The 22,584-nt window shown below is 39.7% G+C and overlaps 3 protein-coding genes across 11 annotated transcripts in view; all 3 read right to left on the reverse strand.

The window, feature by feature from the left end:
* Positions 1–2,600, reverse strand: part of LOC144650899 (uncharacterized) — a 217,039-nt gene extending 214,439 nt beyond the window's left edge. For both annotated transcript variants that reach the window (XM_078510687.1, XM_078510684.1), the window contains exon 1: positions 2,522–2,600. The gene's annotated coding sequence lies outside the window, so the exon portion shown is untranslated. The remainder of the gene's footprint in view (positions 1–2,521) is intronic.
* Positions 1–2,673, reverse strand: part of LOC144650892 (uncharacterized) — a 136,523-nt gene extending 133,850 nt beyond the window's left edge. For 2 of the 5 annotated variants that reach the window (XM_078510675.1, XM_078510670.1), the window contains exons 1-4: positions 2,536–2,673; positions 1,314–1,375; positions 1,041–1,112; positions 362–452 (exon numbers count right to left, since the gene is read on the reverse strand). In XM_078510675.1, coding sequence (XP_078366801.1) covers positions 362–437 — 76 coding nt within the window. In that variant the 5' untranslated portion in view covers positions 438–452; positions 1,041–1,112; positions 1,314–1,375; positions 2,536–2,673. Of the gene's footprint in view, positions 1–361; positions 453–1,023; positions 1,113–1,309; positions 1,376–2,535 lie in introns of those variants that run through there. The other 3 variants (XM_078510672.1, XM_078510673.1, XM_078510671.1) reach the window with 3 other exon arrangements.
* LOC144650893 (uncharacterized) overlaps positions 1–20,887 on the reverse strand; it is a 93,932-nt gene extending 73,045 nt beyond the window's left edge. For 2 of the 4 annotated variants that reach the window (XM_078510679.1, XM_078510676.1), the window contains exons 1-8: positions 20,673–20,887; positions 19,448–19,509; positions 19,175–19,246; positions 18,494–18,584; positions 17,889–17,981; positions 15,418–16,080; positions 14,487–14,675; positions 8,668–12,498 (exon numbers count right to left, since the gene is read on the reverse strand). In XM_078510679.1, the coding sequence (XP_078366805.1) occupies positions 8,668–12,498; positions 14,487–14,675; positions 15,418–16,080; positions 17,889–17,981; positions 18,494–18,569 (4,852 nt within the window). In that variant the 5' untranslated portion in view covers positions 18,570–18,584; positions 19,175–19,246; positions 19,448–19,509; positions 20,673–20,887. Of the gene's footprint in view, positions 1–8,667; positions 12,499–14,486; positions 14,676–15,417; positions 16,081–17,888; positions 17,982–18,493; positions 18,585–19,157; positions 19,247–19,447; positions 19,510–20,672 lie in introns of all 4 variants that reach the window. The other 2 variants (XM_078510677.1, XM_078510678.1) reach the window with 2 other exon arrangements.
* Between the last annotated feature and the right edge of the window lie 1,697 nt (positions 20,888–22,584).

The raw sequence follows: 22,584 nt of genomic DNA on the forward strand, positions 1-22,584 counted from the left end.
TGCATTTTATAAATAAAATACTATGAAACGCCCCGCTTGTAATCCAGCGCAAAAATTCAGTTTTAGATCAAGCGCAAAAATTCAGCACTGGAAGTAGTATGTACTAAATCTCTGTGGCAAAAATTTTTGCCTCAGAGTGTAGTACATTACTACTCAGAGCAGTACAACATTATACAGAGAGCTGATTGTTAATGAATCTCAATCATCTCTGAATATTTGATTGGACAATGTCTGATTACCGACAGTAGTTTTCAGCACTGACCAGGCAAATTATGAGAATAAACAGTGAGTATCTCACTGACAAAACAATGAGAAATATTTGGTCTTTTTTCTCTGTTTACTGAATTACAAGCTAACTGACCTTGTTTGTTCTCCTTTCTCCTCTGGCTTTCAACTTCTTGTTTCAGTTGTTCTTCTTTGCCATCTCTCTCAGCCATGTCCTTTTTCTACTCCTTGATACATTCAACAAGTAATTCATTAGTGAGAGGTAACTGGTGCTACATGGTGGATGCATAAATACAGTGAAGCCCTGCCTTTACAGCCATCTCATTATTATGGCCATCTCATTATTGTTGTCACTTTTTTGCCCTGGCGAAAGGGACATACATTTTCTTGTAATAAAACGTAATGCGATCACCCCGTTAATACGGCCAACAGCCACATTCTGTAATCCCCACCTGTATAATCCTTTATTATAGTTTTACCCTTGCATGTTTAGCTCTTTGAAGTTTGCCAGCTTTCATAACCAGTCTCCACTACTATGTTCTTTGTAACCCTGGCTACCTTCAAACTGTTAAATAAATAGCACTTTGCAATAAATGTTAGCCATGAGAAGAAAGCTCTGACTTTCATTGCACTTTCATTCATGTTTGTTGAGTTACAAAGGCAAACTGAACCACTCATTTGACCTGGTGTCATAATAATTCAGATCTTAGGGAAAACATTGCTTTCATTAATGATCCAGATAATTAAAATATGTTTTTTACCAAGGAATACAACAATAATGCCCAACAATAAACTTACTCTTAACCGACGCTTACCAATTTTGAGATACTTGCTGCTTTGTGAGTCATGACTCAAAAATTACTTTCAGTTTTGCTTCCCACGGCTCCCTTATAAAGAGACATGATGAAAATTATTTTTTTTACACAACTACGTAAAACACCAAGAACTTACATAGATCACATTGCATTGCTCAGAAAAAGACATATATTTAGAGCTATATGTACATTCTGAGATTAACTTTTGAGCTACAACAGTAATCATGCACAAGTCATGGCAATAAGCATTCTTCAGATTACAAAATAACCAACCTCATGGGTTAACCAGCTGCTCTCTCGATTTATATCAGATTCTCCCCATTTATCATGAAATTCTGAAAACAAGAGAAAAATTGCTAATTTTTAGTACTTTTTGCGATCTGAGTGTAGCAAAAGTAAAGAAAAGTACCAAAAATGTTTGTGAAAAAAATAAAGACCTTATAGAATAACTCAGAAATGATGTCAAAATGCCGGAAATGGCACTTGAGAGAACCTAAATTTGCAAAATTTCCCGGTGGAACATGCTTCCAGACCCCCCTAGAGGCGCACACCTTCAGCGCTAAGAATACTCCCTTTTTTCCTTCAAAAAGGGTTGGAATCTCTGCGAGACTCAAACTGGTTCTGAAAACTGAAAGTTTAGGGTCTCGGCGTATAGCCAAATAAATACGGTATATGTGCATTTCACAACAACCATACATAGCATTCATTAAACAAGTCATTCTTAATCCATTTTCACCAATTGAAATTTTCAGATCTATATACATTTTGAGTTTTAGGGGTTTTTTCTGGCCACGTGACTTGACAAACACGGCCATCATTAGAAACTTTTCAAGGACTCTTCACTGGAATAAAGCTGTGCAAAAAGCTTATTCGTGAGAGGTCTGGTTTCCAAAATCTGACTGAAACCTTCCTTAGCAAAAATTAGTAGTTAAAAGGCCCCCCTCAACTCGAAGGGTAAATTATGTCAGATTTAGACTGAACTGGAGCAAATAAAACCCTGTTACTTAGAAATGATTCTTTTGAACGTTTTATTGACAGTAACGTGAAGAGTACAGAGCTAAACTGGACGCCCAGAAGAATGTTCGCACAGACTGTTTTAATGAATCAGCAACTTTATCGTCTTTATCAGTTTTCCTTTAAATATCAACTGCAAGTCATTTAAAGAAAAATTTGTAAAGACCTTAATGCTTTAATACCTGAAAAATAAGCTACAAACGGATCTTGGACCAAGAAAATTAGAGGTATAGTTTCTATAAGTCAAATGAGTCAAATCTTTGAAAATAATGCTGCCCTTACTAACAAATAAAAGCTAACCTCAAGCAAACCAGAGTGGATTTAACCGCAAGCAAACCAGACTGGAACTAACCGCAAGCAAAACAAAGTAGAACTAACCATAAGCAAAGTTAAGTGCTTCTAAGCTTACTTTCATAGACTCATTTGACTCATAAAACAGTTTAAACAGGGGACCTCAGAAAATTAACAAGCCCATGCATACCTGATCAATCGACCGTCAGACGAGTGGTAACTGAAGTCACAGCTAAAAAAACGTTAAACGCCACCATGTTGATCCGCAGGCTGCACGATGAAAAGCATGGCAAAAAGATGAAATCACCCCATGGTTGCAGGAAATTGCTAAATAAATCGTCTTCTATTCCACTGAAGAGAAGACGAAGTCTCGAAGCTCCTTTCTCACTTCCTGCTTTCCCCGAAATTTCGGTTTCCAAATATGGAATGAAAGATTTTGATTGGCCAAGTCCGCGTCACATGTCCAATACCACATTCCAAAGACTGGACCACGGACTTTAGAACTGCGGGACTGTGGATTTACCACGGAATTTGAAACCGCCAGGGTAACAATGCTGTTTAAATCTTGCACAGCGTTACATGTAATATAAATTCGGGATCTTTTCATTTTTCCGATGAACTGAGCAGCAACTAGACTGACAGTAGTCCTGTTTGAAATTCCAACTAGCGTCTCACAACAGCTTTTTTCAAACAATCTCTCTGCTGCGGTCAGAATTTACCTTATTGTTACTTATTTTCGCGGGACTTAATTTTCGCGATTTTCGCGATTTTCAAAAAATCGCGAAATTTAAGACCCGCGAAAAAAGGTTCTCGCGAAAAATAACGACGCTAAATTTAATAACCTTCTTTATAATTCGTTATGAATATTCAACGTTGCCGTCAGTTTACTACTTAATTACCTTGGTACAGTCGTCAAACTAGCTCTACTTTGTTGCAAAGGAACATGTCAAACTGTTTTTAAAGTTTTGTTTTGTTATATGGTTTTGTTCAGTGTCATTGGAAACGTTTGCAATGGAAAATTATAATCAGTTGGACCAATTTTGAGACTTACTGTTTGTTAATGTAGACCAGTATTTTGACAATTTTCGCGAAATTTAGTTCCTTTAATCATATTTTTTTTGGCCAAATCGCGTAATTTAAGTCCCGCGAAATATGGCCGTTCCATTTTCGCGAAATTAAGTGCCCGCGAAAATAAGTAACAATAAGGTAATTATATTCTTGACGATCCATGTCTATATTCTTATGAGTTTTCGCTATATTTTGTGGACCTACCTTTTTGTACAGTTAAAGCTCTCCTTACGACCAGCTCTAGTTTAATACTGGACCACATAGTGAAACACCATTTGAATTGTCACTCAAACTCTGTAATTAAAAGCTCCAGTAAGCGACCACTTTTGACCACTCGAATATCCTGTTTCCAGCATTCGTATTGCTCGAGAGTTAATAACACTTGAGGCATGTACACTATACTTCCTCGGATTTACCGTACTGTACCGTACTGTATCATTGCCTATAATGTCCTTTGATTAAGATATGTACAAGATGGTTTATGGCTGGACACGAGAGAGCGTTACTCTGAAACGAAATAGAAAGCTTCATGTCAAAAGATCTGGCAAGCCAACCAGTCTCTATTGTTTCAGCGTGTAGTCGCTTACAAGAGCTCAATCTGGTAAACGACCAATTCTAGGGCTTTCCACAAGTTGCTCGAGATTTCCCAAAAAGTTGCCCGTAATTTCTCAAAAAGTTGCTCAAAAGTTGCTCCAAAATTCCAAAAAAGTTGCTTCAGACATTGAAAGTTGCTCGAAAGTTGCTCCAAAAAATCCAAAACGCTGCTTCTTATCAAGATAATTTCGTTAAATATATGCTAATTTCCCTTTGAGGGTTAGATTTCTAAACAAAAAAAGATTTCTAAGCAGTTTTATGCAACTTTACAGCAAAAGAAGTATCTAAATAACATATCAAGGGGAAAATTTGTAAAATGATGACGTCATGTTTGCTGAGGATTTTTTGCAATGTTTTAATGCAGAATGAGCCGCAAGTTGAAACGTCTTCAGACGTTTCTAGAAAATCTTCGCCAAACTTTGTAAATCTTCGGAAACGTTCGTATGGCCTTTAAACAACATTCGGATAATCTTCGGAGATCTTCGGTCAGGAAATTGATCAAAATGCAACAAGTTGCCCGAGTGGAAAAAAGTTGCTCGAAGGGAAAAAAGTTGCTCGAAACATGAAAAGTTGCCAAAAAGTTGCCGAGCAACTTGTGGAAAGCCCTAACCAATTCTAGTAGTTGAACGACCACCTCCGTAGAATTCCCGAGGTGGTCGATTACCACAGCTTTTTCGACGGTATACGGCAAGTTGTCGCCACTTTTTTTTTTGCCATTTTATTTTTATTCTTCTCCTTCTTCTTAGTTCCTTGCCTCCCGGGTGGGGGATAGGGCCGAATTTTTCTCTTTTTATTAATACTTATTAATCTATCATTCCCTCTTTGTTTGTGCATACATGTGGCTCGCGACATATTTTATCCCACAGAACCGTTTTTTCCGCGCGCAGAAAATCTTTCCCTTCGGTCGACCCGAAGTCGTGGTTTGTGGTTATGGCGATGTCGCCGATCGAGAACGCCCCATCATCGGTAAGTAAATTCAAGCCTTGCGTCTCACGTTGGAGAATCTCCTTCATCGTTCTGTAAATACTAGAGTGGACGTGTTTGTAGGCAACAAAGCTCTGCATGGTGTCTAGTTTTGGGAGAACCAGGTCTCAAGGTCCTCGGAGGTTTCTGACATTATGAAGTCAATTTTCCAGTTTTCTTTCAGCAGAAATCTCTCCCTCTCTTTGAAATATGTTTCTTCAAGAAGTAACCCGCGGATTCCCCTTCTCGCATACTTTTCAATGTCCATTCACCGTGGACACCACGGTCGTCCCAGATGTCCGCCTAAGTTTGTCTTTTGTTTCCCGCCAAAACAGGCCACGCAGCATGGGTACACAAACACTTCATTGGGACCTTTGGGTTTTAGGCTTCGCTTCTGCTGAATAATTAGTGCTATTTTCAAATATGAACTAAGAGGATCCTTTTTTGTATTTTCTTGCTTGTTCTAGGTACACAATTGTATTTTGAAATATGAAATTATTATTTTTTTATTTCCTGTTACCGTATCTGATCGACTCCCATTAAAATGTACGTTTGTTCTGTTTATGCTGTCTGTGTTCGTTTAATTTGGAAGGAAAAAGGTGGGAAAACGAAAGTTCATCTCCCCCAATGTAAGCACTTTGGAATTTCCGAAAAAGCTCGCTGCCCGTGTCCATCAAGACTCGCAACTGGAACAGTTGATAACTTGATTTGAAAATTGCGCTCTATCTTTATAGAGGCAGGAAGGGGTGATTGTTGGAATGATATTCTCGGCATGGAAAACCCAGCAGCTCATTATTCGGTAAAACAGTACCTCGTTTTGATGAGAGAGGAACAAGCCAAGGCCCGAGTTTGTCCAAAACAAGCTGTCCCTATTTTCTTTGAGAAACTAAGCTATGTTTGGCTTAGGAGTTCAGTTTTTTGAAACACATCTCCTGTACAACGTTATCTCTATGCTAGGGAATTACCTTTTTTCTGCCTTGATTTCTATTCAGGGGATCGTGGCACAGACCTGGGTTGGATTTTTTCGAAGGAAATTGCTTCTCTTCCAGACGGGGATGGGTTTTTGTTTCGCCATACTTTTGTAAAACCTTAAGGGGTGGCGGAAAGTCCAACACCTTCATGGTTAAAAAGTGCCCAGACCCTAAGACCTGTCCCGTGGCTAATTTAACGTTGTATTAAACAGCAAAAATGCAATTTCGGAAGACCCTTTCGACCCTATTTTTACACCTGCGCTCTGCTGGAATTTATAATGGAGAAACTGCCTACTTTTAGGAGCGGATGCTCGTACTCTGTCCTTGCTGGGCATACCCTCTGAGGATGTAGCCAGGCATGTGGGGTGGTCCTCTATCGTAACAGCCGAGGATTATTCTCAAACGGGAAAGGTGATGAATTCCGATGCGGTGGCAACTTCTTTGGCAATGAGCGCAGGCCCAACTACAGAAGGGGAAACTCCGCCCGCTTGCATTGTTTCTGGGGTCTTCTCAGAGAAAAATGAAGTGGGGAACCTCTCCTTAGCCTTTCCCTAGGGCTTGGGTGTGGAAAAGGGGTTTTCTGAGTTATGGGGGAGAATCCCTTCTGTGAGCCTTTTTTTTCCTGTGGTTGCTGGGCTTTAAAAACTATTCTCTTTCATGATTATGCCGCGAAATTCCAGAATGCGTACGTTACATAACCCTGTTTGTCAAATGTTGGTTACACAATAAAGTGATAAATTACCATGTGCAATGTCTCCTTATTTAAAGATCCGGATGTTTGGATTCGGGACATTTCGAAAGAAATTCGCTAGCCGGTAAGTCAGGTGAAATTTTCGACCCTCCCACCTCCCCTTCGGCGACGTATATACAGCTAGCGCCAGTTTCGCATCCAGCCGCTCATTGCCCTCGGCCACAATATTTTCCCATAACTTAACCACGCCAGACAATGAGCGGAACACTTAATGAGCGAGAATCAACTATTTTTCTCGCCCTCCCCTCCAGCCTCCAGTTTTTCGCTGGCGTCCAGTTCTCTCGCGATTCCTTTCTCGCGTTCAACCATGAAAAATAAAAAATACGAGAAAATAAGAAGGTTGTGAACAGTCAATAAGCCAAATTTTATGAAAACCCGGACGCCCAACATTTTTGCCTTATATCTAGAGCCTTGGGCCACTGCATTTTTTAGGCCGGAGCCCTGGAGCCCTGGAGCCCTTAACCCTGTTTACCTGCCCAACTTATAAACCGGAGTTTTTCTTTCATATTGAGTAGAATATATTTAAAGTTTCTTTCCAAACTGCATCTTTTTCTTAAAAATCTATCCTTATCGAAACAATTTTTCATCTTCACAAGTGGAGGGTAGCCTTCTGTCGGTCCACTAGTGGACGAGAAACGCTAAAAAGAGTCAAGGAAGAGAAAGAGTGGTAAAAGCCGCCAGATACACAAGCTAAAAAAATAATAACATTAAAACTTTTTGTGCGTAGTTACAAAACACACAGTTTAATCAGTATAAATTCTACCATGGGTCCTACATTCCTTCTTACTGCTAGGTTGTTGTTCGTACACGCTATTTGGCCACACTATATACAAATATGTACAGAGTTCCGCCTTCAACTGTCTACACGTTCTACGTAATGCAGAAACGTCGGTATTTTATCTGGCAATATAGCGCCGATAAAAATCTTACTATCAACAACTAGTATGCAAACCACTTCCCTGTTTCAAAATGAGATTGCCTTAACCAAAACCAAAACCAAATCGTAAGAAAATAAATCGATTTTCGCTTTCGTTCTACAATCCCTGGTTGGAGAAACCCGGTCATGTTTGCAGTCTGAAGACGCTTGCCATTTTTGAGATCTGGCCGGCCGGACAGAAGGATCGAGATGATATAACTAGTATCAATAAATTTCGCGCATACAAGTCACACAAATTGATGGCCGTCAACAAGCTGCTCCGGTTATGTTTTTCTAATTCTCAGACATGCGCCGACTGACGGACATACACATTTCTGTTTAAATTCCAAAGGTTCTACATCATACACGTGAGTCGTTGGAACTATTTTCGCTTCTTCCTAGCTAAACTGATCCTGCTCTTGTAGTAAGGCCAATCAGTCCACGTGTATTCCATTCATGATCTCAACGAGTTTCTTAAAAGAACGGAATGAAATTTAATTCATCCGTAGGGCTAGTTGCTTTGCTGTCAGTTTAAGTTCCAAGGACTAGTTCTAACCTTTCTAGAAACAAATCAAGTTCATCCAAAGCGGCAATGAATGTTTTAAAATACATTTAAATAACGGTTCTTTTCATTTGCCTCTTGGTAAACAGTTCGAAAAGGCGCTAAGAAAGTCAGTACCATGGGGGCTGGTCAACGATAACCGCGAGAAAATCTTATCAGATAAAACGGAGGAGAATCATTTATGTATTCATAAATGTCGTGTTTAGGAAGTGTTTGCTGGACGTTGTCTCGAACATAATTCAAGTCTTCCTCAGAATGACCTGTTTGGTTAATCCAAAGATCCTGAAGCATCGGCAACTTGCTGACGTATGGCACGATAGATCTCACTGCGTGACCCAGTGGATTGCCTGACAGGTTCAGCTCCCGCAGATCAGGAATGAATTGAAAGCTCTCCAGCAGACCAGCCAAGTCATGTTCATCCATATGTAACTTTTTAAGATAACACTCTTTCAAATTGGGGAAGAACTGGAAGCTTTTTGGGAGTGGAGCCAGACAACCTCCCACGCTGAAACCACTGAAAGTAAACCTGTGCAAAGGCAGTGTTTTGTTAAATCCTCCAAACAGCGCCTCCATTTCCTTAGCTTTCAAAATACTTCCATCCACTCCAGTTATCTCGAGTACTTCTAACGACGACATTTCAGGAAGTGACCGACCGAGCGCTGCAGCTACTGCTGGAGTCAGGCTTATTCCATCCAGGTGTATCAGTTTGAGAGTCATGTGTGCAACACTCGTTATTGGGTTTACTTCAGCTGTGCTCTGTACAATCAGTTCCCTTAGATTAGGAATGGATTTTAAGCTCTCTAGTAGACTGCACTGGTCATGTTCAGCCATAACAAACTTTTCAAGCTTCCACTCTCTCAAATTGGGAAATAAGCGGAGTGGAGGAATCAGAATGAATGGAGAAAGACAGCCTTTTATGTTGAAATTACTGAAATTTAGTCTCCACAACGGCAACGCTTTGTTTAGACCACCAAACAGCACGTCCATTTCCTTAGCTTCCAAAATGCTTCCATCTACCCCAGTCAACTCAAGTTCTTCTAAGTACGACATTTCAGGAAGTAACCGACCGAGTACCGCGGCTGCTGCTGGAGTTTGGGTTATTTCACTCAGTACTAGTCTATAGAGAGCCAGCTTACGTACACGATACGAAGCACGTGAAGTGTGCAGTTTGTAGTCTACATAACGCCGTTGTTTGCCCAGCATTGCCAACTCCATGAGATCAGGAACAAAGCTCAAGCTGTTGAACAAGCAACACAAGTTATGTTCATCCATACTGAACCCACCAATACACAACTCTCTCAAATTAGGGAAGAAGCGGAAACTGTTGGTGAGTGGAGCAATACTGCCTTCAACGCTGAAGTCACTGAAAGTAAGCTCGCGCAAAGGAAGTGGTTTGTTAAATTTACCAAACAGTGCCTCGATTTCCTCAACACGCGAAATACGTCCATGAACCCCAGTTAACCTGAGCACTTTCAATGACGACATTTCAGGAAGTGATCGACCAAGCGCCGCGGCTGCTGCTGGAGTCAGGCTTATTCCACTCAGTACCAGTTTCTCAAAGGCTCTGTGAGTAAATCCACCGACTGTGTCTTCCACTGTAAAGCAATGTGAGTAGCTTAATGGTTTGCCCAAAACTTCTAGTTCCAACAGGTTAGGGACGAATCGTAAGCTGTCCAGCAAACAACACAAGTTATGTTCATCTACATCGAACCCTGCGAGATGCAACATTTCCAAATTGGGGAAGAAAGGGAAACTGTTGGTGAGTGAAGCAATACTGCCTGCAACGCTGAAACCACTGAATGTAAGCTTCCACAAAGGCAATGTTTTGCTAAATCTGCCAAACAGTGCCTCCATTTCCTCAGCTTGCAAAATGCTTCCATCCACCCCAGTTAGCTTAAGTTCTTGCAGGGATGACATTTCAGGAAGTGAATGACCAAGCGCCGCGGCTGCTGCTGGAGTCAGGCTTATTCCACTCAGTTCCAGTCTCTCGAGAGTCTTGTGTGTGATACTAGTAATTAGTGTGTCCACTACTGTAGAACAACAGTCCTTCAAGTCAAGGAGAAGGCTAATAATGTTGTTATATCGGGATAACAAGCTGGCAATCTGTACTGCTCCAGCTGAAGTAAGGTTTACAATACCGCGACTGCTGCGGTGCAAAGCGCCAATTGTCAAAGAGCACTTACTGGGGTTTGGTACTTGTTCCAGGAGATCACATACGGATTCATCGCTGTCTCGAACTTCAATCCTATTCAAATGCTTGCAATTTCGAATGACTGCACCAAGAGCTTTCAATATTTCGCCGCTTAGGTTGTCGCAATACAGAGAGCTCAAAAACTTTAGACATGATTGTTCGGAACACGATCTCGCGGCAGATGATGGAGCTGAATCTGCGGTGGATTCTGTAAATAGTCTAGCATGGTCATCACGCCCCAGGGACAATTCTGTTATGTAAAACTGAAACTGGCCATTACGGCAACAAAGGATTGCACTAAAAAAGCAGTCCAGACCAAACAAAAACGCAAATTGACGGTCCTCAACTACCCGCAAGTCTCCAACCGTAAGAAGTTTAGAACTCCCTGGTATCATTACTGGCAACTGCAAACAGTTGAGAAACTCCAACGAGTCATGCATTACTGAATCTTGTACTTCACTATCAAAGAAAATGTCTTTAAAAGGAAGAACACAGTAATGTGCTAGTTCAGTCAAGACGTTCGCATTAGGTACAAGTTCAGAAAGAGGTCGTTCACGAGTAACAAGGACGATTCTACCAGTGCAATCCAAACACTGACTAAACAGTTCAGCTTTTTTTTTGGAGCACACCTCTCGGAAGCAGTCGTAAACAAGGTTAATGAACCTCTTCTGTATATCTGTGACATCACACAATGGCACGGTCGTCTCGTTTTCTACATCTGGTATTGTCGTTGATAAATCCAGTGCTGGGTCAGAGATTCTGACCGATGTCAGGTGCTGAAAAACTTTCACTGCTCCCTCGTCAGACAAACCACAAATGAACTGGAAAACATTCTCCATGGCCTTACAATCCTCCAAGGTGTGGGCGTGCTGTTCAATATCACCGAGACTTCCTTCAGGAACACATCTGTGTGCGATGTACCATGCCGCTAAGTATTCCTGAATGCTCTTGTGGATGAAGGATACCATCTCCACTGGCTCCAGACTTGGTCCGTACTCATCAGATACTTGAAGAAGGCCAACAATGATACTTTGTTCACCACGCACTTTCTCGGAAAGTTGATCATAATCAAACATCAGATCGCCTTTCATAAGACCTTCCAAAGCAACCTTTCCTATCTCAGCGAGGATTTCCTCGTAATCCGCTTCTTTTAGTTTTGAGACGTGAGAGGGAGAGTGCTTTCTGTGGCTGTGCTGTAAAATGTGTTTCACAATTGCACGAAACAATTTAGTTTTACTTCTAACAAGCTCCGTCAACTTCTTCTTTTTTTCCTTCCATAGCAAGCAAAAAAATAGAGCCAGTAACGGAACTCTTGCTAGGTCTTCCATCTTACTCTTCGCAAGGAACCCGAGCAGCTCACCCACCTGAGTTTGGCTCTTCAGGATTTTTCCCATAAACTCCTCCCTATCAGACATATTGAACCCAGTGACCTCAGCTTGTATGTCGGCAGGCCCTCGTATCTCATCTGCTCTGGAAGATCGAGTGGTTACCAGGACAGTACAGTCTCTCAGAATATTCCCGTGAAATATCTTGTAGATTGGAGAGCTGCTTCTGCTGCCATACTTTTCTTCTGCTTCGCTGCCGGTGCGGTACTCATCATAACCATCAAACATAACCAGAACTTTCTCTTGGTTGTTACGGATGTAAGAAAGGAGATCATCTATTGATTTTTCTTCATCTTCTGGAAACAGACGTGAGTGACTTATGACTTCTCTTAACGTCTGGCACTTGGATACGTCTTTGAGATTAATAGACAGCACCAGCTCAAACTTCCTTAGTGGGTCTTTGCGATCCTCATTCATCTTGGCTTCTTCAAGATTCGACCAATCCACAAGCAGCTTTTTGACGAAAGTAGTTTTTCCAATCCCAGTCTCCCCTTGCACGAGAATTCTTTTTGGTACAGCTCCATTTTTGGTTTTCTCAGTGAATAGTTCAGTGTAATGGCCCAGTTCCTTTTTCGATGTCCCAGCTAAGGTTTGTTCTTCTTTTACCCAGGACAGTCGAGTGTAGATCTGGTCAAGGTCCACCTGAAATGCTGAGGACCACACAGTGGTGGGCACCTTAGCTGTCTTTCGATAATGCTCCACAAGCTTCCTCTGACATGTTTTCACATCAAAACTGTCCACAGGGGAAGCCTCTGATGAGAGAAAACACAAAAGTGAACTGAGATAGCAACGGCAAATAAAAAATAAATTACAAACTAAAATAAATTGATTGACTGACGCATGTACTTAAAAGAGCTGTCAAGATGTTTAAGTCATTTTGCTGATAAACAAAATTAAATTAAAGGAACCTCAAGATAATAGTTTTCCAAGGTAAAAAACGCCAAAGAAGTAATAATCAACCGAAAATTAACAAGGATGGTTAAGACTAAGACTGCTTCAAACAGAAACACTTGACCGATATTTTTTCTTTATGCGCATTTTTGTGACACAATTTTTTTTTCACTGAAATTGAACTTTTGTCCACCACACAAATGCATGTTACCACCCAGGATAGAACCCTGGTACCCCTGACATGCTAGTTTTTCCCTACCACCACTACTCCACCACATTGATCCATCAAATCCCCGAAAACTTTACAGCCAATTTCAGTGCTGTGTGTAGACCAAGCATGTTTCACGATAGTGGCAATATGCCTACAAAAATTTGGTCAAGCTTAACTTTTTAACAAAAAATTCCGTAGACGTAACGTTCAAGTTCAAGCCTTCCGCGTTTATCATTCGGATGAAACTGAACGACTTACAGACCTTTACAGAAAATTAATTTCATAGGAAGCCGAGACAGCCACACAACATTCGCGACACATGTTTAAGGCTCCCTGAGCATAAAATTATTGTACTTTTTGTTTTTATGGGGTGTTATTCCGATGGTTTAGCAAAGCGAAGCCATTTCTGTCAACTTAGCTGCATAAGCGTTAAAATTACAGATAAAAGTTGTGGCCGCGGAATGAATTTTACTTATCGCCAGTCCACTTGGCTAATCAGTGACGTTTTGAAAACCCAGATCTACACACCGCACTGAATTCAGCTGTAATTATTTATAATAAGGTGCCCTTCTAATATAATAGCTAACCCTATCTCCATCCTTAACCTAAGCGTGAATCAAACTGAGGCCAAAAATCAGAGTACAGTTTCGAGCTAATCCAGGCATAAGCTAGAGTAAATATGGCATCCTCCATTATGAAAATCTTGGCAATCAATGATCGCAACCGTTTACAAAAGGGAAATAAGCTGCGCTGGAAGTAGCTCCAGCTTCTAGCAAGTTCACTTAAGGTTTTGCTCAAGCTTAAGAAGTAGACTGAAATATAAGATTTTAAATAATAACATAACCACGGCCAAGTTATAGCGCAACAGTAGGTTTTAACCCACTGTTGCGCCATCCAAACGTATAATATTATGACTGTCTTAATTCGAAAATTTACTTTGTTTATCACATCACGCGAGAGGTTGTATTTGATATCATTGGTTTAAGTCAACCTAGTTAATTAGGGAGGCCAAAACACGCACAGGCTTTCTAGTTTCTTTTACGTCTCCCCACCAGTTTTTCGCTGTAAGTTATTTGAATCATTTTACTGTATTTTTCTTTTTTATAAAATGTATGGCAGACTAGGAAGATTACGTCACCGTATTTTAAAAGCATTTTTTGTCAACGTTTTTAAAAATCTTTACTTAGAAAATCGTTTTTGCAACAGATGGAAATGCTCGAAGATGGAATGTTACTGCCTTGTTACTGAGCATTACCAAATTGATTTTAAATTTTTAACCTTAAGCCTTTTCTCCACCTCCGCCTTGTGTCAAAACAAAATTTTCAACTCTTGAGAGTACTATACATGTAGCTAATTTTCCTTGTAAGACAGTCATTTTAAAAAATATGGTGGAATGAAAAAAATAGAAAATACTTACAATTTAAACAATTCATTTAATTGTATTTGAATAACCTAGCGATCTCAGTTAACTGTACACTTTATAGACTTGTGTGACGCCACCAAATTTTTACGATTTTCCTTTTCCCTTTCCTTTAGTAAAAGTGTGAATCAAATAGACTGCACGCATTAATACGTGGTAATGCTTCAACCTGTGTACATAGGTAAGGTAAAGAGGAAGAAGGAAGCAAGAGCTGTTACCTTGATTGTAATTGGACCATTCTTCAAATACAACAGGATCGCTCAGAATGTTGGCCACAACTGAAGCCGCCATGACACTCGCAAACCTTCCCCACTCATCACTTGAAGGTTGACTGCCATCTGCATAGTCTTTGATGCCTTTAACGACAACCCATTCTGTCTTAAGGTCGTGGGCTGCTGCAAAAACTCCTAAAAAGGAGAGCAAAGTAAATATGTCGGTCAATAATGAGCACCTAGCAGCCTGTCTACATTGAAATTAAACATTTCAATGACGAGCACAATGTAACCCTTTTTAGCAGGACTCGAGCAGTATTCACCTTGCCTATTAAAACAAGGCTCGTGGATTCTAACCATAGGTTGTTTCTTTCTCCTATAAATTAACCAAATACCAATACGTATAATACATTCTGTTGATTTTGCTCTAGTCTTCTACTTCACATTACCGAGTGTCAAATGGCATGGAGGCGCGAACATCGAATGAGAACCATGGCTTTAAAACCAAAAGTGCTCATAGTCTGTCAAAGAACTTCAAAATTAATGTTATTTGTGAATTTTTTTTCTGGTGGGTTAACTAAGAACGCTTAACGACTAAGAAACTCAATGATGTATGTGTACAACATAAGAAATCTCCTGCTTTCCGTATTTTCGCTGATTAAAGAAAAAATAAGTGTTGCACCCAAGCAAAGCACTGTCCAAGAGAAATTGAACAAAACACATCCAATTCTTCTTCCATGTGCTTACTTAAATACAGAATATCTCAGAAACTGTTTACAATCCGACGACTGGACAATATCGACTTATTGAGTAAGTGTAGCTATTATGTAAACAAAATAAAACATAATTATATTTACTTCATCAATGCCAGAAGTGACACCGCAGAGAGCATATTATCACTTAGAGTAACCTTCTAACAAATGATTCACACTCTAACCTTCGCCTTCCGTGTCTACTGCAATTGCTTCAGGATATTGCTGGATCATGTCTTCACTAATCACCTCTGGACTACTCAGCACTGCACCGTCACAGTGTACTCTCACTTCCACAGCATCTGGGTTTGCTAAAGGTGCGTTCCAGCCATCAGCTGCATGTCTGATGAGGGTGCCAATATCTCTGCTTGCAGGGGTTTTGTGAGTTGGTGTGATTAACTTTGAAGACACGACCACATCTCCTAGTTTGACTTTTCCACGACTCAATCCGCTGCAGGCACCAACAGAAAACACAGACTTGGGCCTCAGTACACTGACTGCATTTTTGACAACAGTTAAAGAACCACCAGGACCTACAGAACCTTTGGAGCACTTCATTAATGCAATCTTCAATTTCTTCACACTACCAACAGTGCTGCCCATGTAGCCGAACCACACATAACCAATATCTTTGCGGTAACTCTTAAAGGGTTCTTCCAGATAGGGAAAAAATCCTAAGAACTCACAATCTTCCACTGTCAACAACAGAAAGTCAACTGGAAGCTCAACATCATTCCAACTTTTACTGCATGCCTTTGGCAGATCGCTTAACTTTGGGACCTCAAAATTGAGACGGGGTGGGTTGTCACTGGAATCCTGTGTAAAATCGTCCTTGCTGTTTCCATTTTCTGTGGCGAGAAGGAGAACAAACAAGATTTAACAAAAGCCTGCAGAAAAGTGCTTAAAGATAAGGTCTTTATTTTTACTGATAAAGTTAGATACTTTACCAGTTTCCACCTGCTGAGTTACCAGGAAAAATTGGAACTTTACAAAAAAAAATTATACGTGTTGGAACACGGGGAAATGTGGACTTGTTGGTACCACCTGTCAAAGCAATTTTGTTTGGGTGCTGAGTACATTCAACTCTCACTTTTTATGGTGGACACGCTATAGCTAGAGTCTGTAATAGCGGGAGTCATTTTCAGCCAAACCTCTTTTGCCGGGGATCTGGATTTTGCCCGTAATAGTGAGTGTCTGCAATAGCGGGGTGTCCGCAAGGGGATAGTTGACTGTACTTAAAAATTCAAGAAACTTGTTTATCTGAGAGAAATGACATTACATGTATTTACACTAAGCAATTATTTTATATAATTTATCCCTGCTTATGCTTCCCCCTTCTCATGAAAAAAGAAAAGCTGAAGATGTTTCACTGCTGTCACTGAGCACAACATAAGCAGTAATTGACCAAGAATGTCAGGTCTAGATATAGAATATTGGTCGAGTTCTATTTACATTTTTGGTCATGTTGGCAGACCATAAGTTCCACCATGAAGCAAAATAAATAAAGAACAAAAAAAGAATAAGGTCAATTTTTTTACATCTGGACCAAAACTCAAGACTTCGACAGATTTATCACAGAATCACCAACAAAAGATTACTTGGTATATGCTTAATGCATCTGTTGCAATATAACAATCTTAAGAAAGTTTTCTTAAGTTGCTCACACCCCAGTCTTCTTGTACAAAAGGAAGACATCCAGTCAAAGCCTATTTCATATTAATAAGGCTAAGTAAAAGATAGCCTCCCATGCAACTGCCGGAGGCTAAGTTAAAGACTTTTGGTTCAGATGTGAATACATTTAGCACAGCTTGTAATGATTGATAACAAAGCACGTTATATCAGCTTCAACAAAGGTTTGTTAAATCAATACTGTCGCTTGCATCTAAGTGTGAACATCTGCCGCCGAAACATGATCTAACTGGGTATTGAACGTGGCATGGTTGGTTGTCAAACATTTGAAGTTTAGCAGACTGTAACATGAACTTTCCCACTCAAAATGCTTACCATAAACAGTGAGTACGGGTGAAACTTTACACTTGAACTGATTCAAGTGAACCTGAAATGCATATCGATACGGATCAGGAACAATTTTTCAGACGAGGTTTCTATATTCAATCTTTCCGCCATTTCGAAACCAGAATGTGTTGAACTTTTGGCGCAAAAGTTTCCATTACGGTCTGTTAAACTTTTGATGACCAATCATGCAATGTTTAATACCGTAAAACTCTGGTTATAAGCCCCCCCCCCCCCCCCCGCTTATAAGCCCTCCCTGGTTATAGGCCCATCATCCTGGAAACAAAAAAAAAAAATCCGATTATAAGCCCCCCCGGATATAATCCCCCTCTACCAGATGACAGTACTGAATAGGGCTAAATGTTGCTTTATTATGCGTTTTTAACTTAAAAACGTATTTCCATCAACACTCCTGTGGCTCATTTCGAAACTTATTTTTCATTCCGCTTATAAGAAGCCCCCCCCCCCCCCCCCCCCCGGATATAAGCCCACCCAAAACCCCTTACGAAGTTGTATAAGCCCAGGGCTTACAACCAGAATTCTACGGTATCCAATTAGATCATGTTTCGGTGGCATGTGTTCATGCTTACCGGCAGATGCAAGCGAGGGTAATAATTACATGTATTATACTGATAAACTGTACCTGTTTTGCCCACAGTTGTGAGAAGGGCTCGTTTAGGATTTGGGGTACTACAACTAGGTGCAGACAATCTTCTTTTCCCTTCTCGGTATTCATCTGGAACAATATAAGATTATGCCTAAGTTTTAAATTTCTTCATGCACACTATGCTAACATGGCCCACATACAATGAAATCCTTCAACAACATTACCCAGCTTTGTGGAACACTGTGAGGTGAACATGCAAGAGGAACTCAAAATTTACACAATGTGATCTTGGGGTGCTCTTGATTTACAGCCTACAGTGCTGAAAATAATTTTTCTTAACTTAAAAGGACATGTCCTTCCAAACCTTTATTTAGAACAGACATATTAGAAAATTGGTCGGACATTAGTTTGTATAAACGTGATTTACATAAAGAGCAGAGCAGTACAACATTATACAGGGAGCTGATTGTTAATGAATCTCAATCATTTCTGAATATTTGATTGGGCAATGTCTGATTACCGACAGTAATTTCCAGCACTGGCCAGGCAAATTATGAGAATAAACAGTGAGCATCTCACTGACAAAACAATGAGAAATATTTGTCTTTTTTCTCTGTTTACTGAATTACAAACTAACTGACCTGGTTTGTTCTCCTTTCTCCTCTGGCTTTCAACTTCTTGTTTCAGTTGTTCTTCTTTGCCATCTCTCTCAGCCATGTCCTTTTTCTACTCCTTGATAAAAATACATTCAACATTGTAATTTATTAGAGAGAGGTGACTGGTGCTACATGGTGGATGCATAAATACAGTGGAACCCTGCCTTAACAGCCATCTCATTATTATGGTCATCTCATTATTGTTGTCACTTTTTTGCCCTGGCGAAAGGGACATAGATTTTCTTGTAATAAAACGTAATGTGATCACCCCGTTAATACGGCCAACAGCCACATTCTGTAATCCCCACCTGTATAATCCTTTATTATAGTTTTACTCTTGCACGTTTAGCTCTTTGAAGTTTGCCAGCTTTCATAACCAGTCTCCACTACTATGTTCTTTGTAACCCTGGCTAGCTTCAAACTGTTGATAGCACTTTGCAATAAATGTTAGCCATGAGAAGAAAGCTCTGACTTTCATTGCACTTTCATTCATGTTTGTTGAGTTACAAAGGCAAACTGAACCACTCATTTGACCTGGTGTCATAATAATTCAGATCTTAGGGAAAACATTGCTTTCATTAATGATCCAGATAATTAAAATATGTTTTTTACCAAGGAATACAACAATAATGCCCAACAATAAACTTACTCTTAACCGACGCTTACCAATTTTGAGATACTTGCTGCTTTGTGAGTCATGACTCAAAAATTACTTTCAGTTTTGCTTCCCACGGCTCCCTTATAAAGAGACATTATGAAAATTATTTTTTTTACACAACTACGTAAAACACCAAGAACTTACATAGATCACATTGCATTGCTCAGAAAAAGACATATATTTAGAGCTATATGTACATTCTGAGATTAACTTTTGAGCTACAACAGTAATCATGCACAAGTCATGGCAATAAGCATTCTTCAGATTACAAAATAACCAACCTCATGGGTTAACCAGCTGCTCTCCCGATTTATATCAGATTCTCCCCATTTATCATGAAATTCTGAAAACAAGAGAAAAATTGCTAATTTTTAGTACTTTTTGCGATCTGAGTGTAGCAAAAGTAAAGAAAAGTACCAAAAATGTTTGTGAAAAAAATAAAGACCTTATAGAATAACTCAGAAATGATGTCAAAATGCCGGAAATGGCACTTGAGAGAACCTAAATTTGCAAAATTTCCCGGTGGAACATGCTTCCAGACCCCCCTAGAGGCGCACACCTTCAGCGCTAAAAATACTCCCTTTTTTCCTTCAAAAAGGGTTGGAATCTCTGCGAGACTCAAACTGGTTCTGAAAACTGAAAGTTTAGGGTCTTGGCGTATAGCCAAATAAATACGGTATATGTGCATTTCACAACAACCATACATAGCATTCATTAAACAAGTCATTCTTAATCCATTTTCACCAATTGAAATTTTCAGATCTATATACATTTTGAGTTTTAGGGGTTTTTTCTGGCCACGTGACTTGACAAACACGGCCATCATTAGAAACTTTTCAAGGACTCTTCACTGGAATAAAGCTGTGCAAAAAGCTTATTCGTGAGAGGTCTGGTTTCCAAAATCTGACTGAAACCTTCCTTAGCAAAAATTAGTAGTTAAAAGGCCCCCCTCAACTCGAAGGGTAAATTATATCAGATTTAGACTGAACTGGAGCAAATAAAACCCTGTTACTTAGAAAGGATTCTTTTGAACGTTTTATTGACAGTAACGTGAAGAGTACAGAGCTAAACTGGGCGCCCAGAAGAATGTTCGCACAGACTGTTTTAATGAATCGGCAACTTTATCGTCTTTATCAGTTTTCCTTTAAATATCAACTGCAAGTCATTTAAAGAAAGATTTGTAAAGACCTTAATGCTTTAATACCTGAAAAATAAGCTACAAACGGATCTTGGACCAAGAAAATTAGAGGTATTAATAGTTTCTATAAGTCAAATGAGTCAAATCTTTGAAAATAATGCTGCCGTTACTAACAAATAAAAGCTAACCTCAAGCAAACCAGAGTGGATTTAACCGCAAGCAAACCAGACTGGAACTAACCGCAAGCAAAACAAAGTAGAACTAACCATAAGCAAAGTTAAGTGCTTGTAAGCTTACTTTCATAGACTCATTTGACTCATAAAACAGTTTAAACAGGGGACCTCAGAAAATTAACAAGCCATGCATACCTGATCAATCGACCGTCAGACGAGTGGTAACTGAAGTCACAGCTAAAAAAAAAACGTTAAACGCCACCATATTGATCCGCAGGCTGCACGATGAAAAGCATGGCAAAAAGATGAAATCACCCCATGGTTGCAGGAAATTGCTAAAGTCCAAATTAACTCAAATAAATCGTCTATTCCACTGAAGAGAAGACGAAGTCTCCAAGCTCCGTGCTCACTTCCTGCTTTCCCCGAAATTTCGGTTTCCAAATATGGAATGAAAGATTTTGATTGGCCAAGTACGCGTCACATGTCCAATATGTCCGAAACTAACCATTTTCAACCTCGTCCCCAGGGCCTTCTCGGCGACGAGTTTTCAAAATGGCGGCTCGTCGAGAGAAGACCCTGGCAAAGGCTGGGTCACGTGGTACAAAATCTCCAAAAATCTTGGAGATTTTTGTCACGTGACTTTTCAGAGAAGCCAAAACAAAATGGCGGTCCAGTTTGAATTCGAATTGACTCTTCGACGGCGTTTGAGGGCGTAAACTTCATGCAGGAGGCAGTGATTACTTCGTAAAGCATAGATATTATTTCAGGGATTTCAAAATGTTGAAGTAGGCGTCAGCAACTGGAAGAGTAGGCGACTGTGACAAGCCAAGCTTGTTTCTTACAAGCTGATTGCTACGACCATTAAACTGGTGACAAAAATCAAGTAGCTGGTGGAACTCCGGCGGCTGCCCGCTTGTTTTGAAAACCCTGTTATTTTCGCCAGGTGTTCGAATGTAGACCGTGAGGTATGAGAATCGGGAAGGTACGGAAAGTAAAAAAATTAAATGTTACACAGTCTGTAAGCTTATGTAGTCTATGTACTGTTATTTAGTCTTAATATATTTACTTTCTGTATTTCGATTGAGTGCAAGAGAAACTAAAACTTAGCTGCTTATAGGTAAAGAGGCAAAATGTGTGCTTAATACCCTACAAATGTATGATCAACATATCAATCGCTTTCGGTGGCAAATTTTTCTGCTTTATAATTCATTCTAACTTATTACAGTGATACACATAACCTTGACCCTAAAAGCTTTAACTAAACTCATACATTTTCGCTTTTATATGACCAAGTTCACTCTGTTCTACAAACTTTTACATAAGGTGAAGTTGTAACTGAAATTATGAAATATCCATATCCATATTATGGCCATATACCCGGCCACTCTTTTGCATCTCATTGAATAACAAAGTGCCTGTTGTGTTATGCCTCATTCTTTAAAGCATTCGGACACATGTAAATGAAGTGACCGGGTATTCTGCAATCGCTCCCCCTGAAAGCTTAAACTCAAATTTATACATGTTTGAAGCTTACCTTAGTTGAGGCCAATTTCACTTTGTTTTACAAACTTTTACATGAGGTGAAGTTCTAACTGAAATTTTGAGATATTTACATCCACTTGAGTGGCTATTTTGTACATCAAAACAGGTGAACCCACATAACTGTAATCTTCTGGAATTAGTTTTAACTTTTTTACCACAGCAGTTTAAAATATTGACACTTTCATTTCAAAGATGTTATGCACATAGTTATGCACATAATAGACTTAAACAGGGTGTAGAACTTGGGATTACACCTGTGACCACATATGGCAGGCTAGTTAATGTTGTGTTGCTTGAAATGATGTCTAAATCACAAATTTTACAGGAGAAGGATGGTTTAACATTTTATCAGAATACAAAATGCTAAAAGATGATCACTTTTACATTTCCCACATGTTGCCATTTTGGACTTTTTGACATCAGTGTGTTTCCACTGTATTGTTAGGAAGCATGCATTCTTTGCGTGAAACAAATGGGCAATACATTGATGTCATAAATTCCAAAATGGCATTGTGTAGAAAATTCCTGTTTTAAAATACCTAAAAACAATTTACGCTCGCTTCTT

This window comes from Oculina patagonica, chromosome 4, assembly GCF_052425735.1.
Source record: "Oculina patagonica isolate OP01 chromosome 4, crgOcupat, whole genome shotgun sequence".
In the NCBI taxonomy this organism is placed as follows: domain Eukaryota; kingdom Metazoa; phylum Cnidaria; class Anthozoa; order Scleractinia; family Oculinidae; genus Oculina; species Oculina patagonica.